Source organism: Talpa occidentalis, unplaced genomic scaffold (genome assembly GCF_014898055.3).
Source record: "Talpa occidentalis isolate TD23 unplaced genomic scaffold, MPIMG_talOcc4v2.1 talOcc4.2, whole genome shotgun sequence".
NCBI classification, from domain to species: Eukaryota; Metazoa; Chordata; class Mammalia; order Eulipotyphla; family Talpidae; genus Talpa; species Talpa occidentalis.
Window position 1 is genome coordinate 74,169,329 of NW_023602073.1, and position 21,034 is coordinate 74,190,362.

General features: G+C 35.6%; 1 protein-coding gene across 1 annotated transcript in view; it reads left to right on the top strand.

Moving 5' to 3' along the window:
- The first annotated feature begins 893 nt into the window (after positions 1-893).
- Positions 894-21,034, top strand: part of FAM83B (family with sequence similarity 83 member B) — a 50,771-nt gene continuing 30,630 nt past the window's right edge. Inside the window, exon 1 of the mRNA XM_037519877.2 lies at positions 894-1,396. Within this exon, the coding sequence (XP_037375774.1) occupies positions 941-1,396 (456 nt within the window). The 5' untranslated portion in view covers positions 894-940. The remainder of the gene's footprint in view (positions 1,397-21,034) is intronic.

Genomic DNA, 21,034 nt, shown 5'->3' on the forward strand with positions numbered 1-21,034 from the left:
TTCCACTGGCTTTTATTCTGAAAGCATTGACTATAGGCAGTACTCATGCTTTTTTTAAAGATTTATTTATTTTTATACAAGAACTGGGGTACAGGTCAGAGGTGCAGGAGGGTGAGAGAATTCATCAGAGACAGAGCGGGGAGCAGAACAGGCAGTCGGACCGAAATGCACTGCTGAGGGGAGCAGCAGGCTAGACAAGAGAGGTCTGCTGCGCCATGTGAGTATCTCCCTGGCTGGCCAGGAATCGAACCCGCGCTGCAGAGGCTGTGGACAGCTTCACAATGCTGAGCTCAACCTGCTGTGCCACGGGGAAGGCCCCAGGCAGTACTCATTTTGACCCTCAGCAACATATGACTTTGTTCAAAGTGATTTTAATTTTGTGTCTACATTTTACCTCTTCAGCTAATTAAAAGCTCCTGGAGGGCAGTGTTTTGTGCTTTTTATATTTCATTTTTCTGATGATATGAGTGATGAGTACTCAGTAAAGACTTGTATTAATGACTGGCCAAGCATTCATTGTATTCAAATTCTTTTTTACAATACTTAAAAACCTAAACCTAAACCAACAAGGCCTTTGGAAAGGCCTTTGGTGATACCACCACGTGGAGTACCAGGTTAAAGTTAAAAAGGAGTCTCTTTCTGGAGGCCAAAGAAGGTGAGAAATTTAGGTGAATTTTGTTTCACCTGAGTAAAAGAAAATCTCTTTAGCTCATTTATTATAAATATGTTAATTATGGTATTATTGATTCTCCTTTGGGTGTGAAACATATGTCATGTTGAGCTATTGATAATGGAAATGAGTGAATATAAAACTAGCAATAGTTGACATGTATCAGAAAATATTAGATTATAGAATTCTAATGGATCTTATTCCCTTCTTTTCAAATTCCCAGATATTCTTATCACTGCGTGAATGGACATTTGAAAGTGCTGTTATCAAATGCTTGTAAGCATGGAGACCTCATCAATGTTATCCTCATTGAATGATGAGTGTAAATCAGACAATTACATTGAACCTCACTACAAGGAATGGTATCGATTAGCCACGGATACGTTGATTGAACATGGATTAGAAGCATACCAAGAATTTCTTGCCAAAGAACGAGTGTCAGACTTTCTAGCTGAGGAAGAAATTAATTATATTTTGAAAAATGTTCAGAAAGTTGCACAAAGTACAGCACATGGGACTGATAATTTCTATGATGATACGTCATCTTCCGGGACTTACTGGCCCATTGAGTCTGATGTGGAAGCTCCAAACCTTGATTTAGGCTGGCCATATGTGATGCCTGGACTCTTAGGGGGAACCCATATAGACCTCCTCTTTCATCCACCAAGAGCACAGCTACTTACCATAAAGGAAACTATTCGGAAGATGGTGAAAGAAGCAAGAAAGGTAATAATATTTCTATTTCTAGTGAAATATTTAAGATATGGGGATTTTGCCCAAGAATAGCATGAAAGATGTGTATTTTCATTTTCAAAAGTCTGTATCTATGGATCGCTCCTATTATATTCAGGAAATAAGATAGCATATGGGTACATAGGAAGATTACACTTCCTATGCTTTGCATATATCTAATAGAATGATGTTGATTTCTGTTGATTTCTGTTGATGGTTCTAAAGGTTGAACCATCCTTCTCTTGATAATGTATACATACCCTAGAAACTTAACCTATGAAGGCTAACAGGGTAGACTGGGAATGAAGTAATTGGACACATTTATAAATCCAAAACAATTAAATTTTCCTTAATCTCCAAAAGGAACCATGTAGTTGATCAATCCGATGAACTATCCTTTGTTATCAATACAACCAAGCTTAAATTCTTGCTCTAAGTATAGCTTGTGCCATTAAATAAATCACAGAAATATTTATTTATTTCCTGAACCATGTGGCTACAGTACACAATCAAACATGACAATGTCAAATTCTAAAAGAAAGGTGCTGACGAACTTAGCATTTTAGTGCCTTGATTCTCTTTATTTAACTTGCAAATCACAGAAATACAATTTCAGAGCTCAGATAAAGCTGCAAATATTTTTAATCAGTCAAATAAAAAATGAGTTTTCTACATACTCAGCCCCATGATAGTCACTTTAGAAACAACAAAACCTTCCAAGATTTTTGAGATGTAGTCTAGAGTTTTAAAGTAAATGGGCAAAAAGTTATGATTTTTTTTACCCATCTATTTCTTAGTTACAGATTCTATGTGATAGAGAAATTTAGATTGAAAAAAGGACTTTAGGATGTATACCTACATGGCATTACTTTCTTCCAAGTCAATAAGCATGGTTTAAAAAGCATGTTTTTGTGAAGAAGAGATATATAGGACCCTTGAAATCCTCAATAACATGGTAGTTTGCAGGATAGGCAACTAAAAGCCTTGCAATCATGTTAAAGAGACACAATGTTCTGAGGCTAATGTCAAATGCAGACTTTGTGAAAGTAAGGTGTTTTCTTAGTGCCTTTTGAGCTCAAAGGACCTGATGTTTTATCTGTGTTAGCTCTGTTAGCAGGATTACAGAACAAAGGCACTAATCTATTCCAATTGTTAAAAATTAGCTATAAAATCAGGCACACGGTAGGTGTCCATATTTTTATTGAATGAATTGAATTGTCTGTTCAATTTTCTGAATCGAACCATGAGTCTTAAAACAGTACTGTCCTATGCTGTGTGAATAAATCATACAATTGTGTTTTGTATATTAACAGAACTAAAATCAAAAATGTTTATCAGTCTTTTTGAAGGTAAAGTATCAAATACTACATTTGCTAATTTCTCTTTGGAGAGAAAAAATATTTTTAAACCAATGTTAAGTGAAAATTGAAAAAAAAAACATTGAAAATTAATGTTACTAATGTTAACTTGGTAGTTATGAATTCATCAGCCTCCATCCCAGCTAGTTTCCTTTGGGGCATTATATTTCTGACGCAAAATGAAATTCAGATGTCATGAGTTCCTAGGCCAGCACTCACTGGAAACTGAACATTAGTCATGACTGTTTGATGTATTTTTCTTTGTAATGTGGCAGCTATTTATTTAGTGAGCCTCTAAAAGTAATATCCTCTGCCTGGTCTTTGTCTGCTGGGAACTCCCACTTGCATTAGCAAGCCAAGGAACTTACAAGTCCATACAGTAAAACAATAAAGTAATATTCTGCTTCTTTTCCACAAAATCAAAGTGCCATAATTAAGAAAAAGAATTTTACCTTTATTTGACTTATATTTACATATCCAAGCTGAATTCAAAGACAGAAAATTATTTGAACCTTACATTTTGAGTATATTGCAGTTGAATATAAAATCACAACATGTTATTCAGTGGGGCTTTTTTCCCCTAAAGCATTGAGGAATACAATAAATATTGAAGTCAAATGGACTCCTAATGCATGGGATCTATATTTCTCAAGTATTTTGGAAATTTCTTCATGTATTACTTGTATATTTTTTAAAAGTTGAAGGGTAAAGTACTCCAGAAAATAAGTATTAACCTCATTCTTAAAAAAATAGACTTTTCAATTCATAACTGGATGATCCTGTGAAATATTATTAGAAGAGCCATTATTACTATGAAATAAAACTTGATAGAACACATTGCTTTTTAAAGATTAAGTGCAGTTTTCATGACTATCATTTACTTAGCAGATAAGTCAGATTTTTCTAATCCCTCAGAATCAATGGAAGCACATGAGATATTAGGATAAATGTACTGTTTTGCAACTATCTTCCAGGAACAAATTCTCTATATCAGCATCTATCAGTGAATTATCATGGCATTATAAGGAAGATGCTCTGTTTTACCCCATACAGTGTTTGAATAATATACATTTTATAGATAGAATAAAATTTCTTGCCTCCAGATTTCTCAGGGAGATTATTTTTGGTAATCAACATTGTGAAACTCTATGGAGATATGAGGCCAAACAAGTATGGCTGGGAACCAGCAAAGCAGAACCTAGGAAGCTATTTCAGAGAAGAATTTAAATCCATTTCACTGTTCTGTTTGCAATTGAGATAAAGTACCTATGAAAATAAATGTCATATTATGGAAAAAAATCTTAAAATAATGAAAAGAATCCAAAAGTAGTTTTCTTATAGAGGTCCAAACATTTGAGTGTGATCATAACCCCCAAGTTAACCTCCCAGTTCTTTGAGAAAGGAAATAAAAATAATACAATATCTCATCTATCTTTACCAGTAATGTTTTGTTTTGGAATTTTACTCATTTGTTTGCTCTTGTTTCTATCTTGTTATATAATCTTTGATTCAGTCTGCTTTTAGAAGCAGAATATAATCCTTATATTATTTCAAAAATTCAAAAATTTGTTTCTATTCATTTTGAAAATTGTCACTTAGTAGTTATTTAGATTTTTTCTTTTCTTTCATTGGTATGTTTGGAATCTGAGAATTTTCCTTTGGGATAATTCAATTACAAATAGTATCTTGTGCTCTAAAGGAGCTATATATTTATTTACTTGTTCTTTTTCTAACCCCTTTCTGTTTTTCTCTATGTGACTGACATAATTACATTTGGGTCAACTGTACAAAGTCTGATATTGTCTAGCAAGACTTTTCCCAGGTAATTATTTGTCTCTCAAGAAGTGTTCCCAAGATGACATAGGCATGTAATTCTAATTACTGTGAACACCTCTTATAAAAGTATCCTCTTTAATTACTTAAAAAAGTCATCTTTCATTAGTCATTTTTCTTCTAGCCACTCAGTGATAGATATCCATAAAGTTATAACTTGTGATATCTTAACCATGTAAATGTTTAGCCAGCATGCTACTTGCATCTGTTTCCTAATTCTAGACCAGCTTCTTCTGTGAGATCTAAATCTAACTCTTGTGAAATATGAAAAGATGAAGACACATAAGCAAAAGTCTAGTGAGAATTAGGCCGGAGTAATTCCTGAGGCACTCTGCACTGCCTTTCCTGAGTTCAGGTCCTGGTTCCTCCCTGAGTCACTGTGCCTGGGTGTGTCTGTTATGGCCTAGGGAGTTGTTAGTAATGCAGACAAACATTAACTACTCGTTGGCCCCGTGGTTGCACATGGGAAGGTTAACAGATGGTTGAGGCTCTCCTGGACTTTGCTAGTGTCATTATAAGTACTAGGAGACCAAGGCTCTCTCACCAACTATTTATGCTATTGAACAAGACATTGTCCCTCCTCAGGTATCTTCATTTATTGAGTGAAAAATAGGAAGCAAAACCTTCTAGTGGTTTCTAAACCTAATGTTCCTGTTCAGATCTTTAATAGTGCTTACCAGTTTAAGATTATTTCAATATAATAGTCTGTGATTATATTCCTTATGAATTAGTCCATTATATGAATAATTTTTATTGTGTCATAGTGTGTCACTTCCGTGTGTCACTTTTCTTACACCCATCTGCTGCCCACTGAGTGATACCTGTGTATTTATTAGTGATTTCATTAGACTAGGATCATCTTTCTCCTAATGTTCCCAATTTTTATGAAGAATTTCCTCTTTGCCTCCACCCTCTTTCAACTCTCACTGTGAATATTTTTATTCTTTTAATTTTAATCAAAATCAGTTTCTTCCAGGAAATGTCTTTTGCTTAGTTAGATTTAATAACATACTCTCCTGTGCCTCCCCTGGTGGCGCAGGCAGTTGAGCACCACGCTGTGAAGCTGTCCACAGCCTCTGCAGCACCAGTTAGATCCCAGCCGGCCGGCGAGGGTCCCACATTGTGTGGCAGACCTTTCCTGTCATGCCTGCTGCTCCCCTCAGCAGTGTATTTTGTCATTCTGCCTGTTCTGTTCCCTGCTCTGTCTCTGGTGAATCCTCTCACCCTCCCGTGCATCTGGCCTGTACCCCGGTTCTTGTATAAATAAATAAATAAATAAATCTTTAAAAATAATAATAACATTACTCTCCTATGCTATTAATTTGAACACCTCTTCTCTGGATGAAGTGCATTATATGTGTGTGTGTGTGTGTGTGTGTGTGTGTGTGTGTGTGACAGAGAGAGAGAGAGAGAGAGAGAGAGAAACTGTTGTTAAAATTTCTCTAACTTCACCATGCTACTCCTGCTATGTCTGTGGGAATACTCTATTTGTGCCAAATCCTTAATGCTATGCAGATAGAGACCACGGTCTGTGTTCTACTCACTTCATTCACTCACTTCCTTCACTATTATAATAACCCTAATGATATAAAGTATGTAGTTTTTTAACATAGTTACTTAAGGGAAAGGAGAGAGGAAAGACCTACTATGCCATGAGAGCATTTTTTAATTTTATGACAAGAGTTTGTGTCTTCTTGGTTGACTTGATAATTTTATGGACAAAAAGTTGCAATCTCCATTTTCCATATCCCAAATTTACAATTCTTCCCATGGGGGTAAATGGAGTTGCTAATACTCCATTAGGACCCTGTTTGAATGTAATGATATATCTCACTTGACATTTACCACACATTTAAAACTAATATGTGGTGCTGAGACTCTCTTCCTCCTTCCCTGTTCATTCTGATTTTCCTTACTCTCTACGTCTTCCTCCTACTAGCTTGTTTCAGAACTTTATCAAAAAGTTCATCAGTCTGTATTTTTGTATCACTGTGATTTGTCATGGATTCTTTTAAAGGGAGAGGAACATCTGGCCCAGTTCAGTGTCTAATAAGACAATGTTTTACTAGGAATGCCCACTAGGATTATTAGCTCAAAAATTAATGTTGTTAAAAAGACTTACCCAAGTTTTTGAGATATCATAATAATTACATCTACTGTAATAGTTGTAGAACAAAACAGCATTCCCTGAAATTATTACATATATATCTCAAAGTGGCAAAATACTGATTTAACATAAGTATACTTGAAAATAAGACCTACTGTGAAGATAGCTTTTGTGATCAGGACTGGAAGTGGCACCTTATTTTGAGTAATAAATTTATGTTATATAATCTAAATAATAGGTATTATTTATTGAACACTTCTGTGTCATGCACTCTATTAAGTACTTTACATGTATTACCATAAATTGACCTTTATAACCATCCTGTGAAATATGCACTTTAATGTATATTTTACTGATGAATAACCTGCTTTCTTATAATAAGTATAAAGAGAAATGAAACCAAAATGATCATAATTGGAAAGTAGTAATGGCTGCATATTCCTTAATAGCAGTATCAGAAGACCTGATTGAGACCAATTGGTAGAGAAACCGAATCATTGGCTCTAAATGGGTCAGGAACAAGGATGCTTTGGGACTGCTTTCAGAAGTAAGAAGTAACATATTTGACACAGAAAATTTATGTTAAGCAGTGGAGATGTGGCACCTAGAATGCAGATTAAGTCAGCAGACATCGAAAAAGAAAAGCATTTTCTAAATTTAAATATAGGGAAAATTGAAGAGGGAAGAGGGTAGCCACACAATGATGTTGTCCTTTGGCCTCTGTTGAGTTCAACAATGAGTGGAATTAGTTTGTCCTTCGTCAAACTGGACAGGTGAAAGTATGGTTATTCATTCATTAACCAAAGATTTATTTAGTGCTTACTTGTATCAGGTACTGTTCTAATTCTGGGGACACATAAGAGAATAAATATAAAAGAAGCCCTGTCCTTGAGTGGAACTTGCAGTCAAATAAGGAGTGCTAGATAATAAACATAATAAATAAGGAGCGCTGTGGAGAAAAATAAAACAAAGATTGGGTAAGGAAGATTGAGAGTGTTGGGGGAATAGTTTGCAATTTTAAATAGGGTACTCATAGTATCCTGCACATAGTGACACTGAAGTCAAAATTGAAGGAAAGATCTTTGGTCACCTTGCAAGTTTTGTCTTTTTCCTAACCCATTGTTTGATTTCTCATATTCTACATATAAGGGAATACTTATCTATACTTATCTTTTGCCCTCTTAGGAATCTTTTGCCAATACTTGTGCCAATCTTTTGCCAATACTTATCTTTTGCCCTCTTACTTATTTTGCTTATAGCAGGGGAGGGGGGTAGGGAAATGGTCAAAATAGGGGAGGGAAGAACCTAAGTGATGGGGGAGCTGGATTATGGGTGCTATGGTGGTAGGAGAACTATGGGAGTAATGTAGTTCAAATGTCACATCAAATAATGTCCGACAATAAACAACAATGTAAGAAAATTAATTAACTAATTAATTAATGAAAAAAGATTTAAGGAAATAGAGAATGAGTTATGTGTCTGTTGGTGGGCAGAACACACTAGATACATAGCAAGCTTTAGGGTAGGAATATGACATCTTATTTGTTGGTGTTCAGAGAGGTTCCTAAAGGTAGATGATGCCGGTCCATAAGGACCTTGACTTATGCTCTGTGTAAAATGGAAAACACTGGAAAATTTTGAGAAAAAAAAAGCATGATTAATTTCATATGTACTGTCTTTTAAAAGGGCAGATATCATGGCAGTATTAAAAAATTGCCTGTAGGGACTGAAGATTAACTGTATAAGAACCCATTAAAGTAAGTGAAGTGTGAGATGATGGTGCCATAGATGATGGTTATGGTGGTAACAGCGATGATTAGATTTTGGGTATATTTTGAAGTGAAAAAAAATGTAGGGTGTAAAATAAATTGGAAAAGATAAGATTATTCCAATAGTTTGGAGCTCTTGGGGTGATGGCATTGTCATTTGAAGGTGGCTTCAGAGTGCTGGAATCAAGAAGCAGGCAGAGACCAAATTAAAGAGGACTTTTTACCAGTCCTGCCACATTGATGAGTAACCCCAGTCACTAACACCTACAGATATGTCTTGGTAGAGATGAGGGTTCACATTTGAATCTAACACAGAGTGACTGGATTTAGAGGTCAGTCCTGATCCTGAGCACCTTGGTCAGGGGTGGAAGTGGAAATAGTGTGGATAAGACTCAGAATTGGACAGGTGGGCAAATACATTGTGTGAGTTAAGGAGCAGACTGACTGGATACTGACCCAGGACAGGAGATTATATAACCTGCTTAGAAATAGACCTTCCCAAAGGCAATTACTAAGCAACTCCCATATACTGTGTTAGGTGAGGGATACATAATAAACAAATGGATAGGAGTCACTCAGGAGGTCACTTTATTTATAGGACATTCTGGATGAATAACTTTTGAGGAGTAGAAGATATATGGTGGAAAACTTGCATTTTCAGGAGGGTGAGAGTAGTAGAGTGGGGTAAAATAAAAAAGGATGCCAGGGCTTGTTGAGAGAAGAAGATTGAGGTCAAATGTGGAGATCTTTCATTCAAATTTTGTCTATGTAGATGGGAATAAACTCATGACCTATTTTTGAGCAAGTTATTGATGCCATTAAACCATTTAAGGGCATATTAACTTTCATTTTGGTTAGTTAAAAATAAGAAAAATATGAAAAAAAATTTAACACATGTTGGGATAATGCTCATTAATAGGCAAAGGATAGCCTGGAACTGACTAAACTCCAATCTGAAAGAAAATGTCCTTTTGAAGTAAAAATATACCTTCAATTAATGGCTAGAATAGAATAATATACTACTTAATTCTGTATGTTAATGAAGGTTATTTTGGGTCTCAAAGCTATTTTTAATATGTCTTAATTATCTGATTTTCAGTCAAATTTTGTTTCTGTACAAAAAGTTTCAACTATATACATGAAATTTAATTCTGTATATACTTGTTGAATCTCTGCTATGTGCAAGGCTCTCTGTTAGGTCATACAAATAGATAAACTCTTCATGTGGTTCATAGTCTAATACTTAGGAGATGGGTTAAAAGATTCATTGGAGATTTATATATCTATCTATATATAAAGAGAGAGACAAAATGCTATGAGTATGAGAATACCATCTGAGTGACCCATGTATTACAAAAGGTCTGGATTTCTACTCCCTAGCCACCACCACATTTTTGCATTTTAGGTATCAGGTATTTAAAGTTTCCTGGAATTTCAAAATAGAAATATATTAATATAGATAAAATATCTTCTTAATTCTGACAAAATCTACTTACTAACTTAACATGTATTTTTTTTTTGCATAGACAAACTGGGGGTGCAGGCTAGAGGTATGGGAAGGGGGAGTAGATGAACAGATTCACCAGAGACAGAGTTGGGGGCAGAACAGGTGGGTCCACTGAAATACACTGCTGAGGGGAGCAGCAGGTGAGACAGGAGAGGTCTGCTGCACCATATGTGGGTTGGCTCCCTGGCCAGAGATCCAACTCAGGCCATAGCAGTGATAACACTGAGACTTAACCTCCAGGCCAGCAGGGTGGCCCACAGATGTCTATATTAAATATTTATTTTTTTCTTATCATCAGAGTACATATATTCCTTATAGAAAATATGTAAAAAAAATCAAGTGGTTAAGAAAATAAAATTAGATAAGTAGAAGAACAGAGCGGTACATGTGCATACAAGTATGTGTGCAGATACAGATCTCTGAAATAGAATGTTCATATCTAATATACTTGAGCTCAGACTCAAGATTATGTTTAAAAATTTGCCTCCTGCTACTTTCACTAAGGACTTTCCCATAATAAAATAACTGATTCCCTGTACAGATCGGCGGTGACATAATGAAACAGGGGGAGGTGCACACTACCCATCCTGACTGCAAGTAATAAGGAAGTTCATGTTTCCAGGGAATTTAAAAACAATAATAACAATGACTCCAAGGCACTCTGCTTTATATTACACCATGTGCTGGAGATTGTAAATAATATCTGTGGTAATAAGCTCCTCCTTACCAGGGTAGACCCTGCTGTAGGTATGACAGATTAGTGCTACCTCCACCCATTCCTTTTTCCTCCCCCACCCCTTGATAAACTGGTGGTGGTAGGATGAGAGTCTCAGGATAACATTTCATTAGAAATGAAGAAACCCTCATAACTGTTTTTACATAATCATTAGGCACTTAGTAATTAATTGATTTTGGACTCTTTAAAGATAAAAATGTAAATGTACATTTTTTTCACAAACCAAAACTTTCCTTTGGGAAATAATAATTTCCTATTAATAATCACATTTTAATCCCCTTCCCATAAACTCAAACAAGTATCTTCAAGAAGTAAATAAATGTGAGGGAAAATGCATTGCCATTTGGCTAAATATCAATCCAATATGTGAACTGGAAAAATCTAATAATCATGAAAAAAAATCAGTATCTGAGTCTCACTAGTTATATTTAAGCCTGTTGGAATTCTGGAGCAGTTACTAAAGAAAAAAAAAAGAACCTGAGATTTGTGGTAAGGTAACCTTTTTTAAAATGGCCAGAGAGAAGGAAACTCACAAGGTCCAAAAGTCAAAAGTCACCCAGTTGATTAGTAGGGTGACTATCAGATAGTATTCAGACATATAGTATTTTTGTGTATCTACTTCCATTCTGAGATATTTTTTATATCATGTTGATATTCTACTTGAAACACTAGATTTGTTAATGACATCAATGTTACCTATCATTTAGTAAGTGCTATATCCAGCCAGTGTTTTAAATTGTTTATAGGTATGAATGCATTTATAATCACAACAGTCTCTCTTTCCCCCTTCCAGAGTTAAAGAGCAAAGAGGTTAAATAATTTATCCTAGGATTTAAACATAGGCAATAGCTGGGCTGGTATTTGAGACCATGCAGTGAGCTCAGACAGAGCCTGGGCATTTAACCATCAGTAAGTAGCATCTGCATAGACCATCCCATGCCAGCAGCAAGCAAACCAACTGAATTCTTATGGTATTCCTTTTGGACAGATACTACTACATGTGATTCATGGTTTTCTACCAGATAGAATCCAATTCAGTAAGCCTAGCATATATGTGACTTTATGATGAAAGAAGCTCCTCCTGCATCCCTACTTCAGCACTTTGTCTACTTCCCTCTCCATAGGACTCATAATCTGGTGTTACTGAACTGCATTGTCTGGATCTTCCATGGTAGCTTATTCCTTCTCCATTTTGTACATGATTATTTCTCTAATTGGTATCTCCTTTCCCATATTGTTTATCTCTCACTAATTTCTAAAATCCATGTTAAATTGTAATTGTTGGGTTGAGTAATAAATAATTAATTCCCTTGCCAGGCTTTGATTAATTACCCTCTGTGTCATTCTCACATTTATACTTGTTCTCTAGTTTTAGATGAGATATATATTCTCTGTTCTCTTATAGGGCCTAGGATTCTTTATTTTTTTTTCAATATAGGATTTTTGTCTTTTTAAAATTGATTTGTAAGAGTGTTTATGCTGCATATGAATTCTTTGTCAGATAACATGTATTGTGAATATATTCAGTGGCTTACTCATTCATCCTGATAATGATGTTTTGACAAACAAGTTCTTAATTTTCATGCAGCTCACTTTCTTATTTGTCTTACAGTTAGAAATTTGGTGATTTCATTGAAGAAATTCTTGCCTACCCTATCAAGATGTTCTTTGTTTGCTTCTAAAAGTTCTATTTTCTCTTTCATGTTGAGGTTTTCAGATTCTGGTTTTGATTTATGTGTAAGATATAAGGCTAGGATCCATCTTAATTTTCACATGAATATCCATTTATTGAGATGATCACCCCTTCTATGCTGGACAACAGTGTCATCATCATAACCCAAGGGACTACTGACGGAGGATGCATTCTAGGCTGTATTCTGTTTCATGGATCTGTTTTCTATTCTTGTTCCAAGACCACAGTGTTTTTGTTAGTCTCTCTTTATAGTAAATCTCTCTATTTGGCAGTGAATGTCTTTCACTTTTGTTCTTCAGTGTTGAATTCCTTATTTTCCTGTAGAAATTTTAGAATCAATCCTCCCCTCCCCCCAAAAAAAAATAATCTGAGAAATTGATTGGGATTACATTGCAATTTATTTTTTTAAAGAAAAAAAATATTTTTTTTAAGATGTATTTATTTATGCATACAAGAACTGGGGTATGGGCCAGAGATGTGGGGGGTGAAAGGATTCACCAGAGACAGAGTGGGGAACAGAACAGGCAGATTGACTGAATACACTGCTGAGGGGAGCAGCAGATGGGACAGGAGAGGTCTGCTGTGCCATGTGGGTAGCTCCCTGGCCAGGCATTGAACTCGTGCTGCAGTGGCTGTGGATAGCTTCATAGTTTGTGTCTTAATCCCTTGCACCACCAGGAAAGCCCCCTACATTGCAATTTAAATTCTATATATGCATTTATAGATATAACATATCTTAACAATCAAATAAACTTAATTTTTAAAATAAAAGTGTATGTCATAATCTATCCAGAACATGAAGATACAAATAACATTCCAGATGAAGTGAAATATATGTTTTGTTTTGTTTTTTGTGGGACCCTAAAGAACCGGCGCTGCAGAGGCTGCGGGCAGCCTTGCAGCCCAGCGCTCAACCACTGCACCACCAGGGGAGGCCCAAATATATGTTTGTTTTTTTTTTTCCATTGTCTATTCATTTGATCATTTTTTTTAAAAAGCATTTCCTTTTATTTTTTCAAACAACAAATATATTCCTTGAGCCAAGCTTAACAACCTTTTTCTAAGTTACATTTCAATTAGTTTATTTCAGTTGACAATCCAACTTGAAAAACCACACAGCTCATTCCTAAAATAAAAGATTGTCTTATCAGCTGTCTTTTATGTTTTTGTAAAAGTAGACCAATTCTGGGCCTCCCTGGTGGCGCAGCAATAGAGCGCTGGGTTGCAAAGCTGCCCGTAGCCTCTGCAGCGCCGGTTCAATCCCCGGCTGGATCCCTGGCTGCTCCCCGGCCACCGGAGGAGGGTCCCACATGGCGCGCAGACCTCTCCTGCCACCCACTGCTCCCCTCAGCAGTGTACTTCGGTCCTTCTGCCTGCTCTGCTCCCTGCTCTGGCTCTGGTGAATTCTCTCACCCTCCCACACTTCTGACTGTGCCCAGTGCTTGTATAAATAAATAAATAAATCTTTAAAAAAAAAATAGACCAATTCTGATTCAATCATTGGGGCTTTTAGGATTTATTTACATAGATTCACAGTAGCAAAATCCTTAGAGCTCAGAATCATGGATTTTTCCAGAGCTTAGTTTCAGGTTAACGTTTATGTCCACATGGTTTCATTTTTAAGAGTGAGATCAAAGAAATTGAGAGCACAAAATATTATTTCAAAATAACACTTCATGAAATGTGACCCAAAGAATGCACTCATCCGTTACACATGTGAAAGTTTGCCCCTCAACCCCAAAGAAGAAAAAGACCCTATGTTTTTTTCCCTGTGCTGCTGCAGAAACTGCTACAGATTGCATTAGCCTATGTAACAATGCATTCTATACATCTGTTGTATGAATGGGAAGAAACAATGATCAAAAGCAATTTTAATTACACCTGTTATCATGTGGCTTAACATTTAAAGTGGGTGCGATGTCTGTATATTCCTCAAATGGCCATCAAAAGTTTCCTGGATAATCCCTGATGCTTCCTTCCTGATTGGGACTTTCCAGCTGAATTCCTCTAAATTTCCAGCATTTCCACCTCAAATGCCTCATTTCAGATACTCTCTCTTCTAATCTATCTTCTGCCAAGGAGAATAAAGGCTGTGGTCTTGAGTCCCCTCATGTAGTTCTCTTACTTTGAATTTTATACCTTTAGCTTGCATTTATGATCATTTTCCTTCCCTTTCCAGGGCCAGTGAGTTGCTTGTGTCCATCCTGGTATCATATGTTGCTGCCATTCATTATTTCAGAAGTATAATTGACACAGAAAACTATTATTAGTTTCAGATGTACAATAATATGATTCAATGTGTTTGGACATTGCTTAATGATCCTAACAATAGATCTAGTTACTGTCACCACACAGTGTAACTTTCAAATTAGCAACATATTTTTACTGTTGCCACATGCGTACATCACTTCCCTGTAACTTATTTTAACGTCATGTGTTGCTACCATTCTGTATTTCTTACTTTTACCACTTTACGTAGTTTCCATCAAATGTCTCTATTTTCTTGTTTTTCTCTTCTTGCAGTTCCCGGGTCTGGATTTCACTTTTATTCCTCACCTGACCTGTGTTGTCCAAGGCCAGTACATACCAGTGGCTTTTTAATAACACTCAGTTTCTTCCACCTCTCAGTGAGTTGTGTTTGCCTTTAATCATCTTATGGTGGTTTCTTTGTTTACCTCTTTTTCTGTCCCTCTAACTCTTATTACTCAATGTTCTTTGTAACTCTCTTTCCATCTCTTGAAAGTGGGTATTTGTGGTATGTTTGTCCTTGCTTCTATCTGCATTTTACTTCTCAGTGCAGCTTTCTGCTACCAAACCTGTAGCTATTACTGCTTCTTATAACACTGGTGTGGCCAGTCTTCTAAACATAAGCCTTTAATTCTTTAGCTATGTGGTCCATCGAACTCTCAAATGCATCTTGTCTACATTAGCTACATTTGCAGAGTATGCTCACTAAAGTTTTTTTCCTGGTTTTTTTTTTTTTTTTTTTTTTTCCTGTTAAAGGCATCATCACTTGCTTAGACACCAAACCCATGATACCTTGGAGTCACGTATGATTCATCCCTCTCTCATTTCCACCTTGTGTTTTGTTATCAGGCAGTTTTGGGTTCCTGCCAAGTCTTCCTCCTCCTAATTCTCTCCATTGCTACCACCCACCCATGTTCTGCTCTCTACTTTTCATGATTAGTTGTGAAAGTCCCTTTACCTCACCTTGTTATGTAATAATTCTGCTTTCTCCAGTTTTCCTGTAATCACTTGCCAGAATGATCACTCACCCTGTCATCCTGTTTTGAATATAAGCCTTTGTATCTTTTCATTCTGCAAGTGCCATGGAAGCACTAACCTCGTCCAGCTTTTGCTTTTCTTGAGTTGGCATACTCCTGTTTTCTACCTCTAAATCTTTGCTTTTGCCTTCCCCTCTTCTAGAAATACTTCTCTCCCTCTCTATCTATCATATATCATCTTACATGCTTTAATGCACATTTTAATATTACATGTACTAATTAAAAAAAATCACAACTCTTCAGCCATCTTTGCTCAAAAAGGTGGAATTGAATTTCCTTCCCCTGGAATGTGACTAGATATATTGACTCCCTAATGAATGAAACATGGCAGAAGTGAGAGTATGAACAGGTTATAAAAGATGTTCTTCTTCCTTCCTTTTTTTGGGTTTGGGGAAAGCTTAGTTTGGGGAAAGCTGCTGCTGTGACATCAACAGTTTATATAACAGGCCGCCAGTCAATTTCAGGTAACTACAACTTTGACTGTGAGAGCAACCCAACTAAGCCAATTTCAAATTCTTTGCCCACTTAAACTGCTACAAGAAAAAGCACTGTCTTAGTTCACTAAATTGCTGTGGATAATTTCTGAGGTAGCAATAGGTAAGTAATACAGTATATTTTCTAGAAAACTTGATTTCCACCAGTGAGATGAGATTACCCTGAGTATTTCCTTGATCTGTATCACTGGCATGTTCCTTGGCACCGTCTTTTCATATTGAATTATTTGGTAATACATTTAATAACTTGGTGGCATAGGGGAAATTTTTAAAAATCAGAACTGCTAGTAAACCGAATAAGGTACTCAAAACATGAATCAAATTTCTGATTATCAGTTCATAGTAACAGCAATTTATGTCTTGGGAAATATCTACATGTGAATGTTTACCATCACCTGGTGGTTCTCTAAGACATTTTCAGTATCTAAGTTTCACCTTTAGATTACATTTCCAGCATCCATAAACTAATTAAAATATTATGATTTACGAAATCAGTTTTGTACAGAACCAATTTCTAAATTAAAACTAAGGTCAAATACATGAACAAAATGATATAGATAGAAAGTGATTCTTTTACTAAAATCCTTCTAAAGTTTAGCACTTAGGATTCACTTTTAATAATATTTACATGCAGAGTAATATAAAATGAATCCCCAGAGAGTACTTTATAGTGCATATGGGTGTATATGTGAGGCTTCAATATTCATTACCGTAGTCATCTTACTTCACTCCATTTTGAAGTGATCTCATATTCTAATTACTTTAAGTGTTAAAAGTGCTAAAAGTTAATTGGTTTCTTGTCACCTTATTTTAACCTGAATCAGTATGTTTTATGGTGGTGAAAGAACAGTACTCTCTAATTATTCCGTGAAAGAAACTGTTCTTTTTCATTTGGTCCTTTCTGCTTGTCTGTAGAGGGTTAATTTAAGAGTGAGGAAGGAAAGTTATTTCTAGGCTCATGATTAATAGTGACTTTTACACTATAATCACATAAATGTTGAAATATTTGTAACCACGGACTGCATATGACTATGATGTCCATTGGTTTAAATGGCTCTCTTATGTATTCCACACCCAAAAAGAAGAAACAGTTGATCTGTGAAGAATTTTCAAACTCTGAGTCCTATAACTGTATTCTTAATAGAGCAGTAGTCAGATGGTACAGGTAGTCTATTTGGATTCTAATGAATCTCTTGATTCTGTTGAAGATGACAGTTCATAAGTGAAGTGGGGTGATATAATCTAATTTATGAATCTAACATATGTGTGAGGGATTGCCAATAAATATAAAAAACAAGCCAACAAATTTACAAATGCATCTAGTTTATGCAGGTATTATATTTGAGAGAAAATACTTGGAGAGAGTTTAAGTATGTGCCATCTGAGGGAAACTGAGAAAGAGAACACTACAATGACTGGATCAAGAAGATGTGGTACATATACACCATGGAATATTACTCAGCATTCAAAAAAGATAAACACATGCAATTTGCAGCAACATGGATGGAGCTGGAAGGGATCATGCTCAGCGAAATAAGCCAGAAAGAAAAAGAAAAATACCGGATGGTGTCACTCATAGCAGGAATCTAGAAAACCTAAATAAGGGACCAGGAAAAAGAATAACTATAAGAAAGAAAAAATCAAAATCAACAAACAACTATGAACCAGTGACACACTATGGGGGGTGGGAGTCGGAGAAAGGAGGGATTGGGGTCAAAATAAGGGGGTTGCAATTGTATGGGGAATATAAAAATAAAAAATAAATATATATATATAAAAAAAGAAAGAGAACGCTACAGGTTTTGTCCTCACCCATTGGGGTTTATGTTAATATTTTAGAATACAAAGCTTTAAGTTTTCAGCAGTATAACAGGCCCTTGGAATTTAGAATTCCAATGGACATTGGCTTTGCTTGGCCAGAAAGGTGTTAGAAATAAGCAGGAACTAGCTGATATTGTACCTTTTGAAAAGAAACTTTAGGATATATAAATGCATGAGGTAATTTAAAGGGTTGATCATAAGCATGGACAGTAGATTGGACTGAGCCATTTGAATCTCAGTTCCATCATTTGGCTATTACTATGAGCAGATATGAAGTTATGTACCTGAAAAAAAAATTCATTTGAAATAGACAGTGAAAACATTGTTGGGTATGTTTTATTTTCCCAGTTTTCAAGTAAAGAAACTGGGATTTCAAGAAGTTAAGTAATTTGAGCAAGATTGGCAGCTGATATATAGTAGATCCAAGACTGGGACCTAAGTCTCTGACTATTGCCAGGCCTTCACAAAGACCTTATTGTTGTGGATGCTGTCATTCAGAGGGGATGTGGGAAAGCAACAACAGCAACACCCAGAATCTGGATAAGTGACAATGAGCATTATAAAGAGATAATGATGAATGATCACTGTTGAGCCTGGAGAGGACAAGTTTTGGTGTGATGGGAGCTGGCATGTTCTTGGGAAGTAAAGGGATGGATTCAAACCCATGTCAAGCTCCATTCAGTTTGTTTTAATCATTTTATTTAAGCTTGCATAAAATTATTTTATACTTTGTTGTACATCCTTGAGACTAGTACATTTCTTTTTATGATATTTGTGTCTTTATCTCTCCTTAGGTAGATGGGTCAATTTGTTTTCTAGCTTTTACTTTCACAAGCAGTTTCTGTTCAAACACAATTCTTTGCATCATAGAATTTTAATACATATTTACATATCAAAGCATCATATATTCTGAAAATAAACAGGTGATGTTCAGTTCATAGTTCTTACTCTATATTTTGTGTGGTATGTGGTGGTTGTTACTATTAAAAGGGGAGTCAAGTGAGTTAGGAAAAAGTGCATTCTGAAACTGATAACCAATAAAGTGTAGGTAAAACAAAAACCAGTGGTTAAAATACTGCTAAAGTTGCTTGAACCAAAAGTATACTCTTAACATGATACTTATCCAGATTTGGCTGCCTTTTGACTATAGGCATCATCTATCTAGAATGATGCAGAGAACCAAGAAATAAACAAACAGCCCCTAGAGTAGCCAAAACAGTCACATCAAGAAAACTGTGGCTTATTGGTGGGTGTGGCCTCCAGGTCCTATGCCTGAACTCTGTTATCCTTATTTTACTTTGTATACAATTTAAATAAGCTCATGATTGTAATTATTAAATTGGAATACAAGGAATCACACTGAGAAGAAAAGGGTTAGCTTGATATCCTGGTAGTCTGAGGAAAATAATACCACCCATAAGCATAACAGCTAAGACCCTAGAATATCGTGAATGCTTCTGTCAACATTTAAAATTGTCATCTTCATAAATCACATTAAATAATGCCAGATTTAGATTAAATTCAGTATACTGTGCTTGAGAAATCAGGAAAGATGATTCCATATTTAAGAATCTTTTTTTCCATTTAAAATTGATGGAATAAAAGCAACGAAAATATTTCACTACTTCAGGATGTCTAAAAAGCCCATTTTTACAACTATAAGGAAAACTTATCTGGTTTGTGTGTTTAACGGGTTAGCCAAAATCCTTGGAAGGAACTTCTTTAAAAATATCCTCTTTGTTAAAAATTGAACATAATATTAGAGTCAAATCTAGATTTTTAGATGTCAGATGGAAGCAAAGGAAATGCAAAAGAGTATAAATACATATTTGACACTAGTCTGACATTTAGTATTTAGCTAGAAGTTGTCTCTGTATTTTTCCTTCTTGGGTCTTTGTTGTATTTTATTATTTTCCTAATCAACACTGCTACATTCCTTTCCATATCATTTAGGCTACTAACTATCTTCCAACAGATGTGTGACCATTTTGCCAGTTAATAACTGCTGCTGTGTTGTGTGGCATTAACCCAACATGTGATCTAGTAGGGGGAAAAAAACCCCACAATATCTAGATAGTAGGGAAACTACAGATGGGAAACAGCTATAGTATAAAAGACTATGCTTTATCTAAAGTAATAGCGAGAATCTTCTTGCTAATAATGAAAGCCTTGATTGCTTTGCTATTATTCTGTGTAGTTTAAAATGTTAGTAAAGCCCTTACGTGAGGTTAAAATTTATGACATTTATTTATACATTATTTTATTCTCTGCGAATCAAATATAGAGACAAAGGATTCAAAATTATCTCAGACTTTTTGACAGAAATTCTCATACCAGTTCTGTGGATGTCTGGAAAAAGGCCAAAGAAAATAAAAACCTAACTGTTAAGTTAGCTGTCAAATAGAGGTCAAAGCATTTAAGTTTTTGTTTAGTAGATTTATATTCTGGAATTTCTTAGTCACTCTCTTTTTGTCTGGACTAGTAGGATAATGTGTCAGTAAAAAATGAAATGTAAGTAACACTAAGCTATCTAGCAGAAAAGGAATTAGGCAGATCACATGTTAGTTCACAGCCAGCAATGCTTTTGGCAAGCAGGTAGCAGATAGAGCTGTACAAAATAGTTCAGTACCTGAACTATTTCCCTAATCATCAATCTTATAGTAAAATCGAGTAAGACAATGAATTATTGAGGCTAAAGAGAAATCCAGAATAAGGAAAATATCTGAATTATTACACATTTTTATCTAGCATTATCCAAAATCCTAAAATCCATTATCACTTGGATAGCTTGGTTGTATAGGACTCACACATTTTCTCTTTGCTTCTTCCCTTTTTCTTTCTCTTAGCTCTCCTCCCTTTCTGGGTCCTTAGCTAAAATTTTTGGCTTACATAGGATTTTCAAGAATTCAGTGTAAATTTATATATCCTCTGAGAAGTGTTGCCTGAGATGAACAAGAAGCTTCTGGCATACTCTACCTGCTCATTGTTGCTCTCTGATGTTCTTCTCCTCCCATGCTATCGCTGGTGCAG